At 40.3% G+C, this 20,458-nt stretch overlaps 2 protein-coding genes across 2 annotated transcripts in view; one reads left to right on the top strand and one right to left on the bottom strand.

Moving 5' to 3' along the window:
• On the bottom strand, positions 1 to 8,374 carry LOC150097129 (uncharacterized). Its single transcript, XM_090407591.1, has 2 exons — positions 8,332 to 8,374; positions 1 to 463 (listed from the first exon to the last, which is right to left on the bottom strand). The coding sequence occupies exon 2, from the start codon at positions 418 to 420 to the stop codon at positions 1 to 3; it is 420 nt and encodes a 139-aa protein (XP_090263717.1). The 5' UTR covers positions 421 to 463; positions 8,332 to 8,374.
• LOC150097130 (2-Hydroxyacid oxidase 1-like) overlaps positions 3,878 to 20,458 on the top strand; it is a 34,456-nt gene continuing 17,875 nt past the window's right edge. Inside the window, exons 1-2 of the mRNA XM_090407592.1 lie at positions 3,878 to 4,122; positions 18,951 to 19,091. Of these exons, the coding sequence (XP_090263718.1) occupies positions 3,878 to 4,122; positions 18,951 to 19,091 (386 nt within the window). The remainder of the gene's footprint in view (positions 4,123 to 18,950; positions 19,092 to 20,458) is intronic.

Genomic DNA, 20,458 nt, shown 5'->3' on the forward strand with positions numbered 1-20,458 from the left:
TCAGCGCGAGACATGACCAAAATTTTCTACTCGAGTTTGTTGTTCACATCTCTTCAGAGTCGAATAAGGATCGACTACGAAATCAACCCCGTTGGCCAAACCGTTGCATTCTATTCGTATTGGCGAGCCTATGGAGGTGCTGGACAGCCGAGTCCTGCCGTTCTCTGGAAGCTTTTGGACCATCATTTTCTCCAGGATTTCGTTGGACATCATGATGAATTTAATGTCGAAATGGCGAATGAAGCAGTCGGGTATTTTTCGGAAAGCCGTTCCTTTGGCCGAAGTGACGAACACGTTTTGTAGGGAGATGTTCATGTAGGTGTCGCACTCCGAGAGGATTCCATTGTACGTTTCGCCATCGGTTAACTCGACCATAACTGGCTTGTTGTGGGCTGCCTTCACTATGTCTACTGGAAACATTGCCAACGGTCTGCCTCTAGCGGCATGAAATGCTGTTACGTCACTATAAAATAAATAAAAATTACGTTTATGACAGGCGCAAGAAATTACAATATAGATGATTTGATAAATTAAAATTACTGGAATTGTGGTTCATGTATTTTCGTACAAAAAGCGAGTTACTCTACGCCCACAGATGCAAGACCCGACACTTGTGCGCATGTCAGAAGGAGAATCCATTCCTACAATAGGGTAATCAATCCTTGTGGGATGAGTTCTTTATTGTTACACGTGGGAAAATTAACTTTTCTTTTGTAAACATTGTAGTTTTTAAAGTGGTAACTATTTTACTTGTATAACAGTTGAGAAATTTTAAGTATAAAGCACGTGATTTCGCGTGTTGGTGACCAATTCGTACGTCCTTCATTTCTTTCTCCCCTTCAGCATGAATGGAGTATTCTTGGCAACCGCCAGACCGGGTTCTATAAACTGTGGGTGTACAAGATGTAAAATGATTTTTTTGAATAATAATCTTTGTATATCATTATCGTAAACATTATCATGTAGCCACTCTTAGGAAAAGATTGACAGTATGTGCCAAGGATATAACGATGAGAAAATTACTTTAAATATGTACTTCGAGTACTTAATTATAAACATAGGAAGTGAGGCTAGTATACTGCGCGAGTCGTTGAATGAGAACGTCAGCCTCATTTTTAATGAAGCCTTCATCGGTTCTTTGCCAAAACTGATTTTTTCATCGTACAAGACAGAAAACACGAAATTAATGATACAATAGCCTCAGCATGCTTCGATATTTCAGTTACATTGACCTCCGGTTACAACCAACCCAAATCCTATGCCGTATTGCGAGTGTCTTTCCAAATGAAGAGAGAAAATTGCTCAATGTTCATCTACGCACCCTTGGGGTAAGCGTCTGGAAATTGCATATTCTGATATGCTTCATTTTTTCGTTTATCTTCATTGGAAACTGTCATACGAAGAAGCCCACACTGGTTCATGTCGCATAGTTGTGCGGAGAAAGCTTCAAAACGAGTTGAAGTGGAGCATCCTCCACAGTCGCACAGATTTAATTACTTCGATCCCTGCTTCACGAATGTCTCAATGCTCGTAGTCAATGGAGTCAATCCAGTTCCATGAATGACTAAACGGAGACCTGCCAACAGTTTTTTTTTTTTTTTATTGTTCCTGTAAGCATCATGTTTGGATTTTAAACGTTTAAGGACATATTGCATCCATTAGCCCTTTACAAAACGCTGACGAGTTGAAGCGCGTGTTGTGAGTGTGACTGCGGGGGGGGGGGGGGAACAGCAATCTGTTCCACTAGAGCAGTGGCTCCCAACCTTTTTCCACTTGCGTACCCCTTTTAAACCCATTTCTATAAATTGTACCCCTAGTTTTTAAAATAGGGGTTTTTAAACACTGGCATTTATTGTTCCATCACTAACGTTTTGCATTTTGTTTAATTTACTTGTTTTTCCGTCATTACCGATTATTTTTCGTGTACCCCAGCACGTCCCCCGGAGATATACCATGGGTTGGGAACCGATGTAATGGAGTAAAAAAATAAATAACGTGTAATGCAACACTGATAATGATGCACGTTAAAAGGCTATTGGTAAAAAAAGAATGAAAATTATATTCACAGGACAAAAATTTTGATACCATAATTGGAGTTAGAAGAATCACCAGTTAATTTAAAAGATTGTGGTTGTTATCTTATTTCAAAAGTTATTGAGAGCTTTCCCAATCGATTAGATTCAAATGCGAGATAATGCAAAATAGAGAAATCAGTTAGTAGGAAAAAAAAAAAACCATGAACAAATACCCCACCCCCAAAAAGCAAATTGAATATTACAAAAAACACTTTCCCCCTTCAATCACGACTAGATCGATTTCAAACTGTTCATTCGTGAATCTCGATCCTCTGACCTCCCTATACTTGCGAATTCAATCTAAATGACTTCAGTTAGATGCGAATTCAGTGTGCTCCCCTGCGTTAAAGCATGTTAAGATATCAAAGAGTTAACCACACTTCTTGTTCCAGATGGGCCTTCATTTCCATTGCAGCTAATGGAAGGTGTGGTTTAAACCTGGTGGGAAACTAGAACAAATAAATGAGACAAAATGATCCCAGGTGATAGGAACAACCCATCGGATATTTTGAATGGGGACCACTTTGACAATAAGAATAATAGTAATCCCCCCCCCCCAAGAAAAAGGTAGTTAAATTTCATAAAATTAGTACTATGAGTGGAGAGATAATCCAGGAAATCTTTCAAGCCACTTCAGTGTTCAAATCAACAGGCGATTAAAATCGTGAAGGACGGAGAGACGCTGAAGAAGTTGTACGTTTTTTAATGGGTCATGTTTATGAAGTTAAGGGAATGGGAAGACCTTTTTAATGTAATGATCCTAAAACTTACTTCCCATCGATATTTTAAATATCAACCTTCCCTAATAGTACATTCAATACACAAGATTCTGACAACCTCCATACAACAGTAGAAAAGAAACTGCACACAAAATATTGAAGCCAATTGCTAGAATTAACTTATCAAAAGATAGCAATTGGCTGCAATAGTTTGTGTAGAGGAATAGGAGAGGTGTAAGGAATGTGATGGGGATAGGGAGGGGGAAGAAGAAGAAAATAGGCCTCAGCTAATAATTCTCATCTAACAAGCTGTCAGATGTTTAACTCTTTCACCGCTGGCCTCACAGGTCTGCTGTACGACTAAGACCACGGGGATAATCGGCGCCAGGGCGATCACCCATTCCGGGTCAACCGGATGGAGATGGCCTTCCCTGACGAGAACCTGAAATAGATGGACCAGAGCTATGTGCACTCCATTATAGATGTTTAGAGCAAAAGGAGTGCAAACTTGAACACTCTCCCCCCCCCCTAAGGTGCACAGGACAGGAGGAGAACACCAGGTGTTCTTGAATTTCTGCTCACCTACAGTCTCTTTTTCGACCATCAGGAAACGTCGAGTTGACCCGTAGAAGCGATATAACACGATCCGGGAGATATCAATCCTCCCAGCTGGATGGACGTTGTTGGCATGTTTTTTCCTCACCTTCCAGATGTGATACTTGATTTCATTGATCACGAAGATCAATAACCTCTGCCTGTTGTTTGTTGGTGGTGTGAACTGAAAGAAGATGATTTGGTCCTGCGTTAGGAGTGGAATGCGGAGCATGCCACTCAGCCTTCTCCAGATGTTATGGGAGACTGGGCATTGATAGAAAGCATGGTCCACATTGTCCACACCATGGCAGAAGTCACAAAAGGGGTTCCTGTTGTTGTGGAACCGCCAGATGTTGTAATTTACTGGAAGGTTGCGGTATGCTCTCCTCCAGGCCAGATCTTTCCTCGTCGGGTAGCCACGATGTCTTGCTAGGTGGCCGATGATGATATTGTTGTCGAGGGCCCCCAGTCCGGAGCTTCAGTGTAGAGATGGTCAAAGATGGTGTTGTACCATTTCTTGCTGCTCCGGATGTTAGTAATGTCTATACCCGAAGAGCTAAGTTGTCGAAAGATCTGGCAGAGCTGGTTATAGTACTCTGGAACTATTTCCGCCTTAGCTCCTTGGTGGGATGGAATACCAATGAGGGGAAGCTTGAAACCCAAGTAATACCGAACAAGATAACTGCGAAGATTGCAGTATCCTGTTCAGATGAAAAGCGGTATTACTCAGGATCGTATTTTGAGGACTGGGAGGCCAAATCCCCCTTGCTTCCCTAGAAGTTGAAGGATCTTGGTTTCAACCTCCGGTGTAAGTTGCCCCAGAAGAACTTGAAGAGTTTCCTGTAGCCGAATCTTATTGTTCCGAGATGCCAGTGATGTTGACGACATGCTGGTACGCTGGGCACACAATGTTTTTTTATCACTGTGGCCCGGGAGGAAAGTGACAGCGGTCCGACTTTCCAGTCCTTGAGACTGCCGACGATCTTGGTGGTGAGATTATCTTCGTCGACTTCAGGCTGGGCCGTAAAGGGTACCCCTAAGATGGTTATGGGATCTTCCTTAGGAACTAGGCCTAGGGGGATATTATCCTGGTCCCAGACTCCATATGTCTTTAACTATGTTTTATCGGAATTGGGTGTTAATCCCGATATTTGGAACCTGTCGAGGCTGTTAAAAAGGTTCCTAATGGAGTCATTGTCCCTAAGGGTGCCCAGCACGTCATCCGCATAGGCTGTTATCTTAGATTCCTCCATGGTGAGCGGGAGTGGTATCCCTCCGACGGCATGAGAGCTATTGACTACCTGAAGAAGAGTTTCAAGGACCAGAGCAAAAAGAAAAGGACTGAGCAGGCATCCTTGCTTGACCCCTCTCTTGATGGTAATGGGGTCAGTTGAGTATCCGTTGATTTGGAGGTGGGTGGAGTTGTTGTTATAGCCTCCCTGAAGAATGGAAAGAAGGCCACTGCTGACGCCGACTTCTTTGAGGATGTAAAACAACTACGAATGTCGACGTTGTCGAACGCTCGGTTGAGGTCTAGTGAAAGCAATGCCATCGGATGTTTTTTAATGGGTGCCAGACGGAGTAGATCTCTAATGAGGTACAGATTAAATTCTGTCGGCCGACCTGGGATGCCATACACTTGGGGGCTGTTGATGATATATTTCATCCCCACTTTGAGTCTGTTGTTGATGACTCTGGCCAGGAACTTGTAGTCTATGTTGGGGAGACTAATTGGCCGCCAGTTTCTTGATTAGGGATAGGTCCCTATTAGCCTTTGGGATGAATACCGCATGGCACTCCACAAACTCGCCTGGTACGTTTCCGGTGGCGAGGAAGGTGTTAAAAAGTGCCAGTAGAGCTGGGAGGATGAAGTCCCCATGCCTCTCGATAGAACTCTGTCCCCAGTCCGGACCAGGCGCTTTCTTGGCTCGGCATTGCTTAAAGGCTGTCGGCCGCCGTGAAGGGGGTGGGGAATACAACCCTGCTTGGATGTGTGCAGGGAGTGTTGGAATGGTTTAGGAGGAGAAGTCCGTAGAGGCAGTGTTGTCTGAGTATAGTTCACTGTAGTGCCTCTGGAAGGCTTGCAGGATGTCAGAAGTGTTGTTTAAGACGTTGCTGCCTTCCGTGATGGACAAGATGGTTCTCTCCTCTCTGAACTTCGTGAAGCGCCTGTTATAAAAGGCGGCCGACGGCCTGTCTTCCGAGCGCAGGTGTGTTCTTATTTTAAAGTTCCTTTCCTCCGCTTGTTTTTGTTTTCCGGCTTCTCTATTTCGCCGTTGATTTCCCGGATGATGTTGTCACATGGCGTTCCTTGGCGTTGGCTGGCTATGAACCAGCTCCTTTCTTTGTAGAGATCTCGGAAGATCTGTGAAGGTAGGCACGTTCTTGGCCCCATTCAACCATTCTGTTCTTGATGGTGGATTTGAACTGCGCCCAGGTGTCCTAATCCGTCCGCCTGCGTCCAGCTGGAGCAGAGATGTCGAAGCTGGGCTGAAAAAAGGGACAGGAAGTCTGATGGTAACTTCCAGGGGCCCGGACCAATTTCCACTTTTTTCTAGATGATGGTACCTGAGCGCTATAAGTTTATGGTCCGAGATGTTGTTACCGATGTTAACCTGCCTAACCATCTCAACGCTAGAAAGAAGCGATGGCGATAGGTAAAGTTGGTCTAGCCGAGTGCCAACACCCTGGCCGAACCATGTGTAGTCGCGGGTGTGGGGATTCAGATGACGCCAGACATCGGCGAGCTGAGCATTGAAGGTGAACTTCCAAATGTCTGTAGCAGGATGTTCCTGATGTTGGGTTCCCCCCCCCCCTACTTTATCTTGGACCGGGTCTGCCACACAGTTGAAGTCACCCATCATGACGATGCGATGGGCGCATAGTGGTAGTTGTTGAGGGTCTGGAAGAAAGCTGGTCTTAAAGGTGCGTAAGCCGGGGCGTAGATGTTGAGAAACTGGGTGGTACAGCCCCGGTACTTCCAGTCTATGGCGAGAATTCTTCCTTCTGCATCCCTTTGGATGTTGTGATAGGCTCCTAGGAGGGGGGGGGGGCTAGCATAAGTACCCCAACTCCGGCACTGAATGGTGTTAAGCCGAAGTTCCAATAGGATGTTAAGGGGTACTTTTGACCAAGTCCCTGCATGTCTCTGAAATGGTAGAAGTGGGTTTCTTGCAGGAACAATAGTCTGATGTTATATGCTAGCATCAATTTCCACACCGCCTCCTGTTTGAGTGGTGATCGGAGGCCTCTGATGTTGAGCGAGGCGATGCAAAAGACTGTTGGCGTCCTTGGATGTTTTATGCCCGGACTAGATCCTCTATTTTCAGGTCTTTAACGAGTCTAATCAGCGATTCAATGCGTAGGGGGGGTGGAATATCCGGCCCCCCTGCAGACTTGCTTCAAGTGTTGAACACGAGTTCGCAAGGACTTTGAACTCGTGTTTGTTGTTCTTTATCTTGAAGCTTGTTAATTTGTCTTCGGAGATCTTATGTGTGCAGGTGTTGAATTGCGACCCAGTATATCTTTTTATTCTCTCTCTGATGTTATCTTCTCTTAAAGGGAGGGGGGGGATGGGAATCAAGCTCCATCTCTGATTCTGGAGTGTCTATCGCCTTCCTTGTTTTGGATTTACGTTTCTTGTCCTTTTTAGGAGCCGATTCCTCTTTGCGTTTTGCCGCCTTTGATGTTTCTGGTGGTGGGGCGGCAAGTCAGTTATTTCCCCCTCTTCAAGCAGCATGTCTTCTGCAGGGGAGGGGTCGCTTGCTTGAGATGAAGCAGTCTTTTCTTCGGAAATACCGGCTGGTGTTGTTGCCGGTAAGACGACGGCCTAGACGGAAGTTTCAGGCTTGATGATTTCCGCTTCCGTCTCTGTTGTTGTTTCCGGTTGTTCTTTTGTTACCGGTGCTGCCGTTGCCACTGGTGTTGTAGCGGCAGACGTAGCTACGGGGGTGGAAGTTGTACCTACTTACTTTACTTTTCCGAGGACCGTCTGCTTGAAGATTTTCTCCCCGGTGGTTTTGGGGAGTCACCTTGTTCTTTGATCATGGTAGGGGATTGTGTCAGTGATTCGATGGGTGCCCCTGCTCTTTCTGCGAATGTGCGTAACGGGCAGCTGGTAACCCGGTGTTCGGGGTTGTTACATTGCATCAGGGGTTAGGGCACTGGCTGGATATGTGCCCTATGCTGACACCATTAAAGCATTTGGCTCGGGGGCAGTCTTTGCCAAGATGTTCAACCGAGCCGCAACGCAAGCATTGTCGCTCACTCTGGGGTAGTTAACCATGATCCGTGCCGTACCGATGTTCACTAAGTTGGGCACGGGTAACCTCATGTCTATTGTTAAGGTTACTTCCCCGGAGAACCAAGTGGGATCTACCTTGGAAATGCTCCGCCTAACGTTACTCACATTTCCCCACTTAGCAAAGGCTTGTACCAGCAGGCTATTCTGAGCGTCCTCACTTGGCTCCCTACCATGACTGGTGTTATATGGTTCCCTTGTACAGAGAAACCCTCCAAAAGTTTGTCTCTCGAATCGACGTCTTTACCACTACGGGGTATTTCCCTCCTCCATGTGGGGTGAAGGAGTAGATATTCTGTGTTCCTATGGTCTCTTTGAGGATCTTCGTTAAGACTCTAGGCTGCTCCAAACCTGGTACTTCAATACCAAGTGTTCGCGTCCTGTGGGGGGGGGGGGGACTTCAACGAATTTACTCATATTAACTCTGCGTTATAAAAAAAAAGTAAAAAGAATAAACTCTAAGTCGTCCGACTTAGAGTGTTAGCAGGTTAATAAATGAGCTGGGAAGACTAATAATCCCGTCTAGTGGGGGAAAAAAGTGTCTCCACTAGAGCCAGCAAGTTAGTAACAGTTATTAGCAAAGGAACACAAAATAAATAATAACTAACAGAAAAATTTAACACTGGTGAAGGAAAAAGCAAACCTGAATAGACAGCCGCTGAATGATGGATCGCATGGCTGGAGAATACTTTACCAGCCACGTGCTTTCTCATGTGGCTGGTTAAGTAGCATCCGTGCTGGCAGACACGTGTCAGTAACCATGGACGAATACACAATTGCACCGTTTGATGCAAGGGGAGGAACAGATGGACACGATCACTTAGTGTTCTTATTTTAGACGTATTTCGTATGGCAAATGGGTTGCCGAGTGTCCTGGTGCTGTGCAAAGATGGCATGCTTACAAAATAGCTAGAATACTTTCCTTGAAAGTGATTTTACTATCAAGTGTTTACGAATGAAGCTCCACAGACATGCTCTTATTATAGAAACGCATTTGTGTAACTTGAGATTGAATTTGCGTACACTTTCTTAAATCAGTGGTGCGAGAGTCCATTGAAATTTGCGATAAGATATGTCGTACAACCTACTAAAAATGGATTCAGCTTTTATCTGAACTGAAAGTGTCTAAATGTTTTTCCTGTCAATTTACATTTATTCTAACACAAATATGCCAATTATGTCCAACAAACACCTATAATGTTACACTTTCAGAACGTATCTCGTGTCTTCCCTTCTTTTGAATACTTCGGTCATACTCAGTGGTCTGTTTACCCTGTGCTTAATAAAACACCCCTAACCTAAAGAAATGTGAACATAAAAAACTTCCAAACATCTGCGAGACGTAATTCTGTATTTAAATCACCAGGAAACCAAACAATCGCTGCGTACAGAGTGCGTAGTCAAAATAGTTGAATAAAAAAAAATACCAGTCAAGTATTTTAACGAAAATATTTGATATTTAATCATTCTCGATCGACAGATATATCTATTGATCGATTTAAATGATTAAAGGAGATTAATTGCTATTCACCCCCCTTTTTTTTTTTTTTTCAAAATCTGTCAAATACCGAAGAAACACTGATCTCTTTCTGTGACCAGGAAGGTCTTACACGTCTTCAAAATCCACTTATTTGGAAACGATTCCAATGGCGTTCTATCATTTGTGGGCTTGTTAGCCAGTCACCCATCCTTGAGGATTCCCCACTTGCTTTACTCACAACATTTCCTCCGCTCCCCTCCCACTTTTTCCCTTAGTATTCTGAAGGGAAAAGGATTTTAAGTTGTAGCGAATACACAACTTAATCGGACAGCGCAGATGCAAGACGTTCTCTACTACATCAACCACAAATTCAACTGAAAAATGAAAAGGGTGCTGTTAGAAGGGCCATACGTGGAAGGAAATAACTCAACATCACTTGCACATGCTTTCATTTCTCCATCCAATATGGTTCCCCAAGAAGCAAACCTGCTTTTGCACGTTCGATAATGGATGTGTTTGATTCAATATATTGAGAGAGAGAGAAATTTTTGGGTTGTGGTACTCATGGTGGCTGGATCCACGTCCAGTTGCTTTCGTCCATAGTTCGATACCAAAATGCTTCGATGCCATTTTCTGTAAATACGTAACTTCACGTAAAATATTCCCTTTAATGTAGGCGATTATTTCTTGAAGAAGGCTCCTCGTGCATTATTTTCCCCATAAGCCACGAAGGGGGTTTAAACATTTAATCATTTTTATTTCTTAATTATTTTTATTATTTTTTTACAATAATTTGGAGATATTAGTTATGATAAACCACATGGCCTAAATAAGTCACGAAGAGTTTTAAAATCTTCACAACTTTTATTTGATTCGATTTTTGGCTTCACGAAGACGGGCTCCCACAGCTGTTAATATTTCTGGCTGTAGCGCCCTCGCACGAAAGTTCTCCTTCAGCTGTTGGACTGTCCGGGGCTTGTTCACCTCCACCTTTTCCTTTAGATCAACCCATAGGAAGAAGTTTGGTGCCGTGAGATCTGGAGAACGTGATGGCCAATTCGCTTGCCAAAAATGTGCCTGATTTTCAAAATAAAGTGGCAGGATTTTGGTTCGTTGTTGGGTTGTGAACTTTTCCATGATGAATTTGCTAAATGCTCTTTAAAATTCTTGAGAAAATGAAATGGAAAAATTAATAATCAAAAAACGTTATTCACATCTTAAAAATCGCTTCGTAACTTCGACCACCTTTAAGAAAGATGACCTGCATGATGAATCTGGTAAAATGGTTTCGAAGATCATTAGGTGACATTTCGAAATTCTTTCTACATAAACTTTTTCTTCATATCCAAATTTCCATCCACAATTAATTTTGTAGTCACTCTGTTGAAAATTCGTTCAAAAATATGTCATGCACTCGATGGATTCATCATTTTCTGTACTTCAGAAGAATTAATAAAAAAATTAAAAAAAAAGCACTGGAAGTGGGCAACCTTTTTCTAATCTCTGACAAAATAAAAAATTATTCTCTCAATATATAATCAAATAGCTTCGTCTGTTGCACGAACGTGTGACTAATACTTCCACTTTTCCATGGTAAGTTTTGTTTTCGGCAGACGTTCGTGAGATCATATCTCAATGCCAAGAACCTTGTCCATTTTGTCAGTATCTTTCATGTGAGGTCCCATTTACACCAAATATGCTCACAACTGACAGACATCTTATAAGAGTGACCATTGAGAAACTTAACGCAGAGACAATTACTATTGAATCCACTTCGGTAAAACAGAATACTTTAGAACCACTGATGCTTATTCCTACTGTCACACGTAACAACTTCCATACAAGGCAAACAGATTCCTTTGTGACCATGGTAAAAGATTGCATCATCTAAAATGAATGTTAAAAAAAAACTGCATTATCCGATGGAAATGTGAGATTATCACCTCAGCGAAGAAAAGCACCAGCAGAGTAGTAAGGAAATCTATGGATCCGGTATGGAAATAATTACAGTACTATGGAATTTAGAGAGAGCTTACAGGGGTTACATTAATAGTAGAATAGTAAGGAAAGAGAGCTGCAGCCTCTAAGCTATTTCTGTAGAAAGGTAACGTCCCAGCGTCCATTGTTTACGGACAGCCTCCCCCTACAAACCAAGATCAACATCACAAACCACAACGCAGAATTCACTAGTGTAAAAACATAACTGCTGGTTTCGTAGAGCATTTGAAATCCAGCGATAATCACACCACCTGCTTTGCTATTCGAGTGTAGGTGTAGTAAGTGCCTGATCACATTCCCCGAATTCAACATACAAACTGCGAAGTTTGGTGTTGGAGGTGGAGCAGTCCGGTGACTGTTTTCCCTGATAAAATGGATGAAATGGATGTGTACGCACTGCACCATATCGTACCCCAGGTGGTATAGAAATATAGTTTGAGGGACATTGTGTCAAAAATGTCGAGTGGTCTTCACAGAGTCCTGATCTCAATCCAATAGAACACGTTTGAAATGAAGTGGAGTGCCGGTTGAGGATCAGACCAAACCAACGCTCCAACCACTGGATTCTCGACTTCGAAATGAAATTAAAAATTCAAGAGAGATCAGGTTTGTGTTTTTTGAAGACAGGAGCACTCGTAGCATACTTTATAAAAAAGGAAAAAGAAATCTGTGATCTGTTTGATGATGCTTACTTATTATTTGAGTTTTAAAATACGACTTCAAGGAAAATATGCATTCTCTGTTTAGTATATGAATCTCTATCGAAATGTTATCGGATGCTTTTGTTTCTAGATCTACAGAGACTACTGTAAAATGTCTCAGAAAGGAAATTACTTGTAAAATGCTTAACATTTTCTCCAAGAGTAAAGTTTTCATCTGCATCATCATCCAAAGGACTGATATGGAAGGAAAGGTGGTGGTGGTGTTAGCTTTAATATCTTCTGCATCTACCATCCCTCGGGCCTGTTGGAAACCGAAGATTAATTTTTATTTTAACCAAGTTAAAGTTTGATCGAATGCATTTAATAATACACTTCAATATCGACATCTTGAATTCATTTAGTTTCACGTGAATTTTGTTTGTCCCTCTAGGATCAGCTGCACTACTCAACAGAAGAATCAGTTGAACAACAGCGATTCATTTTATAGATGATTTTCAAAGTCGGAAATGAAATATTGAGTTTGGGGATGAATGTCAAAAGGAAGAAAGCGTTTCAAGTCTGTAACTAGAGGTGCGTTTGTTTGTTTATTTGTTTGTTTGTCTATGTGTGGGAGAGGAGAACTACACTTTCTCGACCCAAAACGGGTATCGATGAAAGTTTACACACTGTGACAGTTGATGAATATTTTTCTTTGAAGAATATTTTTTATTTTACTGGAATCGGACTAATACCCTCAATTTTTCAGAGGAGCAACTATCATAGGGGCTTGCGAAGATGTCAGCCACAATTTTGGTCCAGAAATCAAAGAGAAATCTTTCGTGTCTGGCAGTGTGATGTACTGAGAGCTTTGGAGTAATCACAAAATAAGTCGTGCCAATTATTACACATGCCCAAGCCATCCAGTGATCGTGCAAACATTCAGACTGGTGGTGTGCATGAGAAGTTAGTCCATCTGTCTTTTTTTTCTTGTCTGTTTTTTTTTTCGTACGAGAAATAAAAATGCACTATTCACAAGCATACTCGTTTACATGTTTACCCATCAACTGAGTTGTACAAAGGGCAGAGTGAATTAGGAGGACATGTTTAGGCATGCTTATGTCTAAAAATTACATACCAGTATATTGTGTTTGGGGTCACTACAATCAATTGTCATCTTGCGGATCAACAGTAATCTGTGTTTAATCGATTGGAATCTTTTAAGATTTTTTTAAAATTTTTAATTGTGGGTTCTCGCAATCGCAGGGACTATCGAAACGTTAGCCTCAAGCCTAAGAGTGTCTCCATGGTGTAGTCGCAATGAGTACAAACATTTTCACTTTTAATGAAAATAAAATAAAATAAAATAAATAAAAAATCAGCTAACGCCTTTTTGTTCCCGTATAGGGAGTAGGCGAGGCCGTTTTTTAGCCCTATGTAACTTTTGGAAACTGAGTGGGCAGTTCAATCTCCCCTGGTAGCCAATCAGAGATAGCTGGCCCAAGGCTATCACTAATTAATCGGCACGCAGTGAAGAAGGCGGCTAGTAAGTGCCGCCATCTGGTGGGCCATAACCCTAACACAATATTTTTAATGTCTGAAAATAGTGTGGGTTCGACGGCCGATTTTCTTGAGTTTATGGGACGAAAAAGCCGAGTTTCCGGGAGGAAAACCCGCTAGCCCGTGCAGAGATCGACTAACTCGGGAACCGGTCGAAAAAGGCTTTGAAAAATTTCCTCTAGTCGATGACTAGCGAACGCCTTTCCTCGTGCGGTGAAGTGCTGTAGAGGGCAAACGTCACTTCTGCTGAGCTACACAACCCTTTCTAATATAAAATAAAACAACTGAATTCGAGTCGCATTTGGGATGCAAGGAAACTTGCTAAGGCTTTTCGAACGAAGGTTAGTTAGCCATTTTCATTTTTGGGTAGCATGATTTTGCTTCCTAGACGCTCCTACAAGACAGGTGCACCAGCTAGAAGAACACACACGGTTAACACAGAGGCCTCTTTGCCTTGGACCAATTGGACCTCGGCTTTGATACAATCCAAAGTCAGATTCAAACAAACAGCCAGTTGGTTGCAGAGAGGGAGGAGTATTCCACCCAGTCAATCAGGAAGACAAGGGTTGGGTTGTTGGGCTAAGGACAAATCTTTCATCCACGTGAAAACCTAATCGATTTTGCAAATAAGAAGTGAAAAGTACTTGCGTCATCCTGTGATTAGCGGCTGAGACCCAGAGGAGACTTATCTTAACTGCTGCAGAGAAATAGAGAGAAAATGGATGGCCGAATCATAGGCAAGTTTACATGTACTCCACAGAAACGTGTAAAGAAAGATTCCAGCCTCATCGTAAGAAGGAAAAGGAATAAAAATAAACGCGATCATACGGATGGCATTTGCTGTAGAGATCCACACAGACAGCGAAGTTTGATGTTGATCTGTACGCATTGCAAGACCACCGCTTCCAAAGGCCTTTGTTACTTACAATAAAGTTAATCAAACCCGAATAAGTAATTGAATCATTTGGGTTTAAAAGCGATTAATTATAGATCGTGAACGGTTTCAAAGGATGTTTTTTTTTTCTGGTCCGATACGTCAACCACTCGGCCGACCTGGTTGACCGAATTGGTTAGCGTATCCGCTCTCCAGGTTGCGGGTTCGAATCCCGCCGTGGACTTGGATGTTTGTGATTGTCTGTAAAAATACTAGTGGTGGACGGTAGATGGCATTGGTGTAGTTGTGATTCATTGTAGTTGGTGGATTGTGGGTGGTGGAGATAGAGAGTTGTAGAGTAGATGCCCTGCCTCGATGAGTCTTTGGACTCCCTGGAGGTGTGAATTAATAATAATAATAATAATAATAATAATAACAGGAGAGCAATAACATTGTTCTCCTGTTCAGCATTCTGTGCTGATTCACCTGCTGTCGATGTCCTGCTACTCTTGGATGTTAACCTTTCACTGCATCAGATGATGGACGGGTGGAGACGGATTTCTCAACAGATCGTTAGAGGAGGGACATTCGCATATTAACGAAGTTCATCCATAAAATAACCACATTCTCTCTCTCTCTCTCTCTCTCGAACACATCCACACACGTGACATGCTCCTATTTCTCAATTTTCAAATATTACACAAAAATTTTGACAAAGTAATTTGGTTTTGTACACGTATTCAATCAAATAATTTTTTTTTTTATAGTTTATTATCTCTCAAATAATTACATGAATATACTAATATTTAGGCAACAATGCATCTTTTTCTTGCAAAATAGTTCAGTAAGGATTATAATTACTCTTAATATCATTATCATTTGCAGAATTTCTCATTGACACAAGAGTAAAAAGTGTGTATTATTACCATTAATAATAATCATAGTAATCGTGTTTATTTTTAATGACTCACAAGTTAAACAATATTACTTATGTTGCAGTTTACATAATAATAATTTTTTAAAATTTAAATTGTAAATTAAATATATAATTTTAAACTTAAATATATAACTGAAGTATTACTATCACATTTTCTGTTTACTATTAGAATTCATTACAGAATGTTAGGTGAATAATGTTAGATAAATACTACTACTGGGATGTAACTCAACTGCACCCTCGAAGCTTTGTAATTAGCTTATCTGAGGGTGATACCGGTTATATATACATATATTTGTTATTGATTTGGTTGCTGTGTTGGAAGTAGGCAGATCTTTGGGAGGTCATATGAATGATCTGAAAGGTCGGATCAAAGTGAAATTGCCGATGTATCCTGTGTTATTGCATCTGTCTTGATGGTTCACATTCTTTTTTTATTGTGGGCTTCTTTTTGAACTATTTAGGAGGCTTTTTTCTTCACAGTGGCATCCTTTCTATGTCTTCTGTGCTTTTAATTTGTATCGGCTTTGAAGTTTGTGACTTCCTTATGAATATCTTGGCATCTCTGGTCCACAAAAATTGGTAATTTTTTTCCATTTTTGCTTTTCTTGTTTGGTACAACAGATTCTGGTTGAATGGTGTTAAATATTCGGATAGGAAGATTGGTGTATTGTCTTGCTGTGCGTTCAAGTCCTTGGCAACTGTTTTTTTCTGCCTGCTGGCTTTTATGAGATTGTCTCTTGTGGACTTGCTCTTAAGACGAATTATGACTGGTGCAGGTCGTGGGTAGCCTTGGTTTTTGCTCTTCCTAGGAATCCGATTTACGGTCTGAATGTCGTTAAGCTGTAGGGGGATATCAATTACATGGCCTAATTTTAAAACCACGTCTCTGAGGTTTTCTGTAGGTGCAGTTTCAAGAAGACCGTTTATGACAAGATCTTTTTTATGTTGTTGCTGATTTAAACGTTCGTATTGTAGTTTTAGAGAATGAAGTTCTTGACGGAGTTCGGGTGTCTCTTTCATCAAATTGTGTTGCCTGTCTTTTAGTGCGTTAATGCTCATTTTAATGTCTTTTACCGTTTGCAACACTTCTATAACTGCTAAATTATTATGTTTTACCAAATCTTCATATTCGCTAGATTTTTTTGTTATTTGTTCGTTCTGTTTCTTAAAGAGTTCTTGCACAAGATCTGCTAAGCTGGCTTTTATAGTCACTAGACCGTTTTCTCTTAGTATACCTAAAGAGTTTAAATTATAGGACTCACCTGCGTTTTTTTGTCTGTTCAGTTCGTCATCTGATTTTGCCTCCGGTATAATCAGCTGCATCGTAGGTGGCTGCCTTACGTGCGTTTCTTTGTTCCTCATGCAGATTACACACTTCCATTCCTCACGTGTTACATCGGGTTCATATTTATGTTGCCCGGTTGTTTCTGAAAAGCCGGCACATTTTAAGTGTAGAATCCTACTGCATTTCGTACAAGTTATATTATTTCCGTTGGACGATAACTCCTCCAGGCATTTGATACACTTCATGACTCACCTTTCTTCCCTTAGGCAATGAGGCGTGATTATAAAGATGGCGACGTCCTTTGTTCTTTGCTCGTTGTTGACCACGGTCCTCTCTGTTCCCTTTTCAACACTTCAAAATTTGGTTTCTTCTTAGCCGATCTCGTTGAATTTTATATCACTGTCTTCGGCGTGATAAGTAGGGTTACTTGGGAGCACTTTCAACTTAAAACAGGAGTTGGAACCACTTTAAAACTATAAAAAACTGGAGCAGCGATATCACCGTGCGACTGTTCGTATGCCTACACAGCGCCCCCTTTTTTAATAATAATAATAATAATAATAATAATAATAATAATAATAATAATAATAATAATAATAATAACAGAAGTGACGCAAAACAAATCGGGAAAAAAGAATAAATAAATAAAATAAATATAATTTTCTTTTCCGGAAACTTGGGTTTCTAATCCCTCACCTGACAAGCCGGTGCTGTGAGCATACACACATATATGCAGAAATAAATACAGTTAGGTAAGGATACCATCTTGCTTTATAATGGCTATTTCCTAGTAAAATCTAGCTACTACCGTAACCAGTCTTTGGATTAACTAACCGGGAGAATTATATACTAAAAATACAGGGGCGAATGCTGGTCTTGAAATTCACGCTTGCTTTTGTTATCATTCAGGGAGTGAGAGGTGTGATTGAAGTCTGATTAGCGGGGAATAATGAATTACTGACCATTTAAAACTATGTATTTAGAAATTTATGTACATTTAATCATACAAATACGACATTTATGTTACGAATGATATTCTATCTTTTTCAATTTAGCTACTTGAATTCAAATTCTACCCTACGGTTCTTCGTTATGAACTGGTCAATAACGTCGTGATAAAAAGTTTATGGTAAATCTTCCAAGCAACACGCACACAGGCTGGCTAGAGCTACTTTGACTGCGTATGACCTGTGCTTTAAGCAACAGGGTGAGATGACGTACAGGGAGCGGAAATGACTATGCGCGCACATGAAATCACAGTGCTGAAGCGAGGACCTCGATGCTCCCACAACCGAACAAGCCAAGGTAGCTTGACTAGCGTTGGCCTTCGATACACAACGCAAAGCTCAATTATTGCCGCGCAAGCTTAAAACGTCTTCTGTCTACAAAAATAAAAGCCTAAATGGAATGCTTATAAATGCATGCATTTATTAACAAATAAATAGTACTTCTTTCTCAATTAATGAGCCTGCATAGTAAGCAGGGAGAATTCGCCACTGTAAAAATAATACATGTAAAAAAACACTAAGAGAACGCCCCATTTTCCCCCGTAATTACGTAATGCTTTGCAACTGTTCTCTTCATTTTTTTCCCAACTGTAATAGGTGAAACTACAATTAACAAGCAAGTAAACAGTTAACAGTAAAAATAAACAGTAAAATGCGATACCGTTTTAAATGCTTAAATTTTGTAATTCTCTTCTGAGAATTTTTAAGCAATACTGGTTTAGATGAAATTCAAGTGTAAATATGAAATTTAAGCGAATGTTTAAACACACGGGATAATAAATCGCGTAACATATGCTAATAACATAATAAGCATTCTAACTGAGCTAATATGAAACAGAAAGGATTTTATTAAATGTATTTAATGCATTTGCCTGAAGGAAATACAGGGCAGTCCTCTGCTACGCAGTTCCGGCAGACGATATAATCGGCTTGCCGTTATTTTTGTTCGTTAGGCGGTTTATTTATATACATTTTATTTATATATCGGGAAAATGGGAAATTGTAGAAATGCTTAATTTACAAAATATTCATTACAAAATATTTACAAAGTATTCTCTGTAGAGAATACTTTGTAAATATTCTCTGTAGATAATACTTTGTAAAACAGCGGCAGTCTTTTAGGGTATCTGAAAGTATGAAAAATATAAATATATAAAAAGCTAATAACCTCGGTTCGTTTATTTATTTATTTATTTATTTTTGACATATTCTAATTACTGTGTCAATTATACTCTAATAATAATATGCCAAGGCAGCACGAGGTATGATGGTTTGATATATATATTACTCAGTCCAGTATAAATGTTATATTAGTTGCAATCTGATATTGCTTAACTGTTGCCGTTATCCACATAAGATATTGTGAAACAGCACAAATACATTTATTACAAACTAACTTGCCCTTGATGAAACGCTCTAAAATATCACTATGCTGTTTTTTGTTTATTTATTTATTTATTTTAATTTTATTTTTCCATAGAATGTTTTCTTATGCAAGTTGGACTCATATACTTGAAAGCAGTAATACACATGCTACCAATGGTAGAACATCAACCTACAATTGTCCTGGTTATATTACGTCACATCTATCTGTTGTACCAAAAAAGAAAATATATACCAAGTAGAGAGTAGATACAACTGCGTAACTAATAATAAATAGTCAGTATTAAAGAAAGGGAGTGGTATCGTCTTTTTCGTCTGTAACACATTTCTCAGCGGAGGTAAAGAACTAATGCAAAGTTATTTTGCAATTTGAAGTAGAATAAATATAAATAAATAATCGAAGCCTTTAAAAAAAATCATGTACTCGTATTAAGTATTATTCTATGTATTTGCACATTACAAATACAGTATTTTTCAGCAATCAGACGTTGTGAGATTTGGGAAAGTGACTACTTCACTTATTCCTAATCAGTTTTCTTCATAAAGAAGAAAAATACTTATTCCAAAAAGACTTTTTGGAATAAGTCTTTGTAGGAGTCCAGCGATTTATTTTTCAATTGGGCAAAGGATGGTTGTAATTCTGTGCAAGGCATGGAGATAAAGAACAAGAGGAAGGCTCCAACTACTCTATAAATGACCAGTGGACTTCGGTCGATTCCAATCAATGAAATTCTGAGAATCTATAAATACGCTTGCATATCTCATAAATACTCATCGGCATCATCGTTCTGCGTAAAGAGATGGATTACCAACTAGTTCTATTAGACCCAGCCATCGAACAAACTTAAAGTTAGTAGTGAAAGTAGAATGTTTTAAGACCTGAGCATTATATATTCGATATCTTTATATCGAAATTAAATCTGGTTCATCCTAATTGTCTGAAAAAGTCTCCATAATTCTGAAATTTACATACAGTTACAAGTATAAGGCATTTTCTCTGAACCCTTAGATACATGCTGCTCCCACCTTACATTCAATAAGCAAGCTTGAACGATAATAGATAATAATAACAATAGTAAAGGGCCACATCTCCAAGGCATGTAAACATTTTTCTGATTTCAACAAATAATAATAATTCGCCGTAACTTTTTCTAAGCCTTTTTTTCTACCGGTTCCCCAGTTAGTAGATCTCTAGCGCGGGCAAGCGGGTTTTTTCTCTCTGAAACTCGGGTTTTTCGTCCCGTAAATTCAAGAAAATCAAATCAACCGTGGAACTCACACTATTTTCAGAAATTAAAAAATATTGTGTTAAGGTTAGGTACTACGAGATATCGGCACTTATTAGCCATCTCTTCACTGCGTGCCACTGAACAAACTAGTGTTAGTTAAGCTGTTTTTAAGAGTCGTTTTACAAGACGACACATCTCGATGGAAGATGGTGTCCCCCCTTCTACATTCCATCATGAAACAATCTGCCTTAAGTAGGCAGGGGGATCCTTATGGACTTTATTCTAAAGCTGTATCCATATATATGAATATTGATATCAGTCTTGATCGATCACGGTTGCCTGGATCACTTGTTTGTTAAAAACAAGAGAAATATCA

Source organism: Typopeltis vanoorti, chromosome 17 (assembly GCF_054136105.1).
Source record: "Typopeltis vanoorti isolate ZY-2024b chromosome 17, IOZ_Tvanoo_1.0, whole genome shotgun sequence".
Taxonomy (NCBI): Eukaryota; Metazoa; Arthropoda; class Arachnida; order Uropygi; family Thelyphonidae; genus Typopeltis; species Typopeltis vanoorti.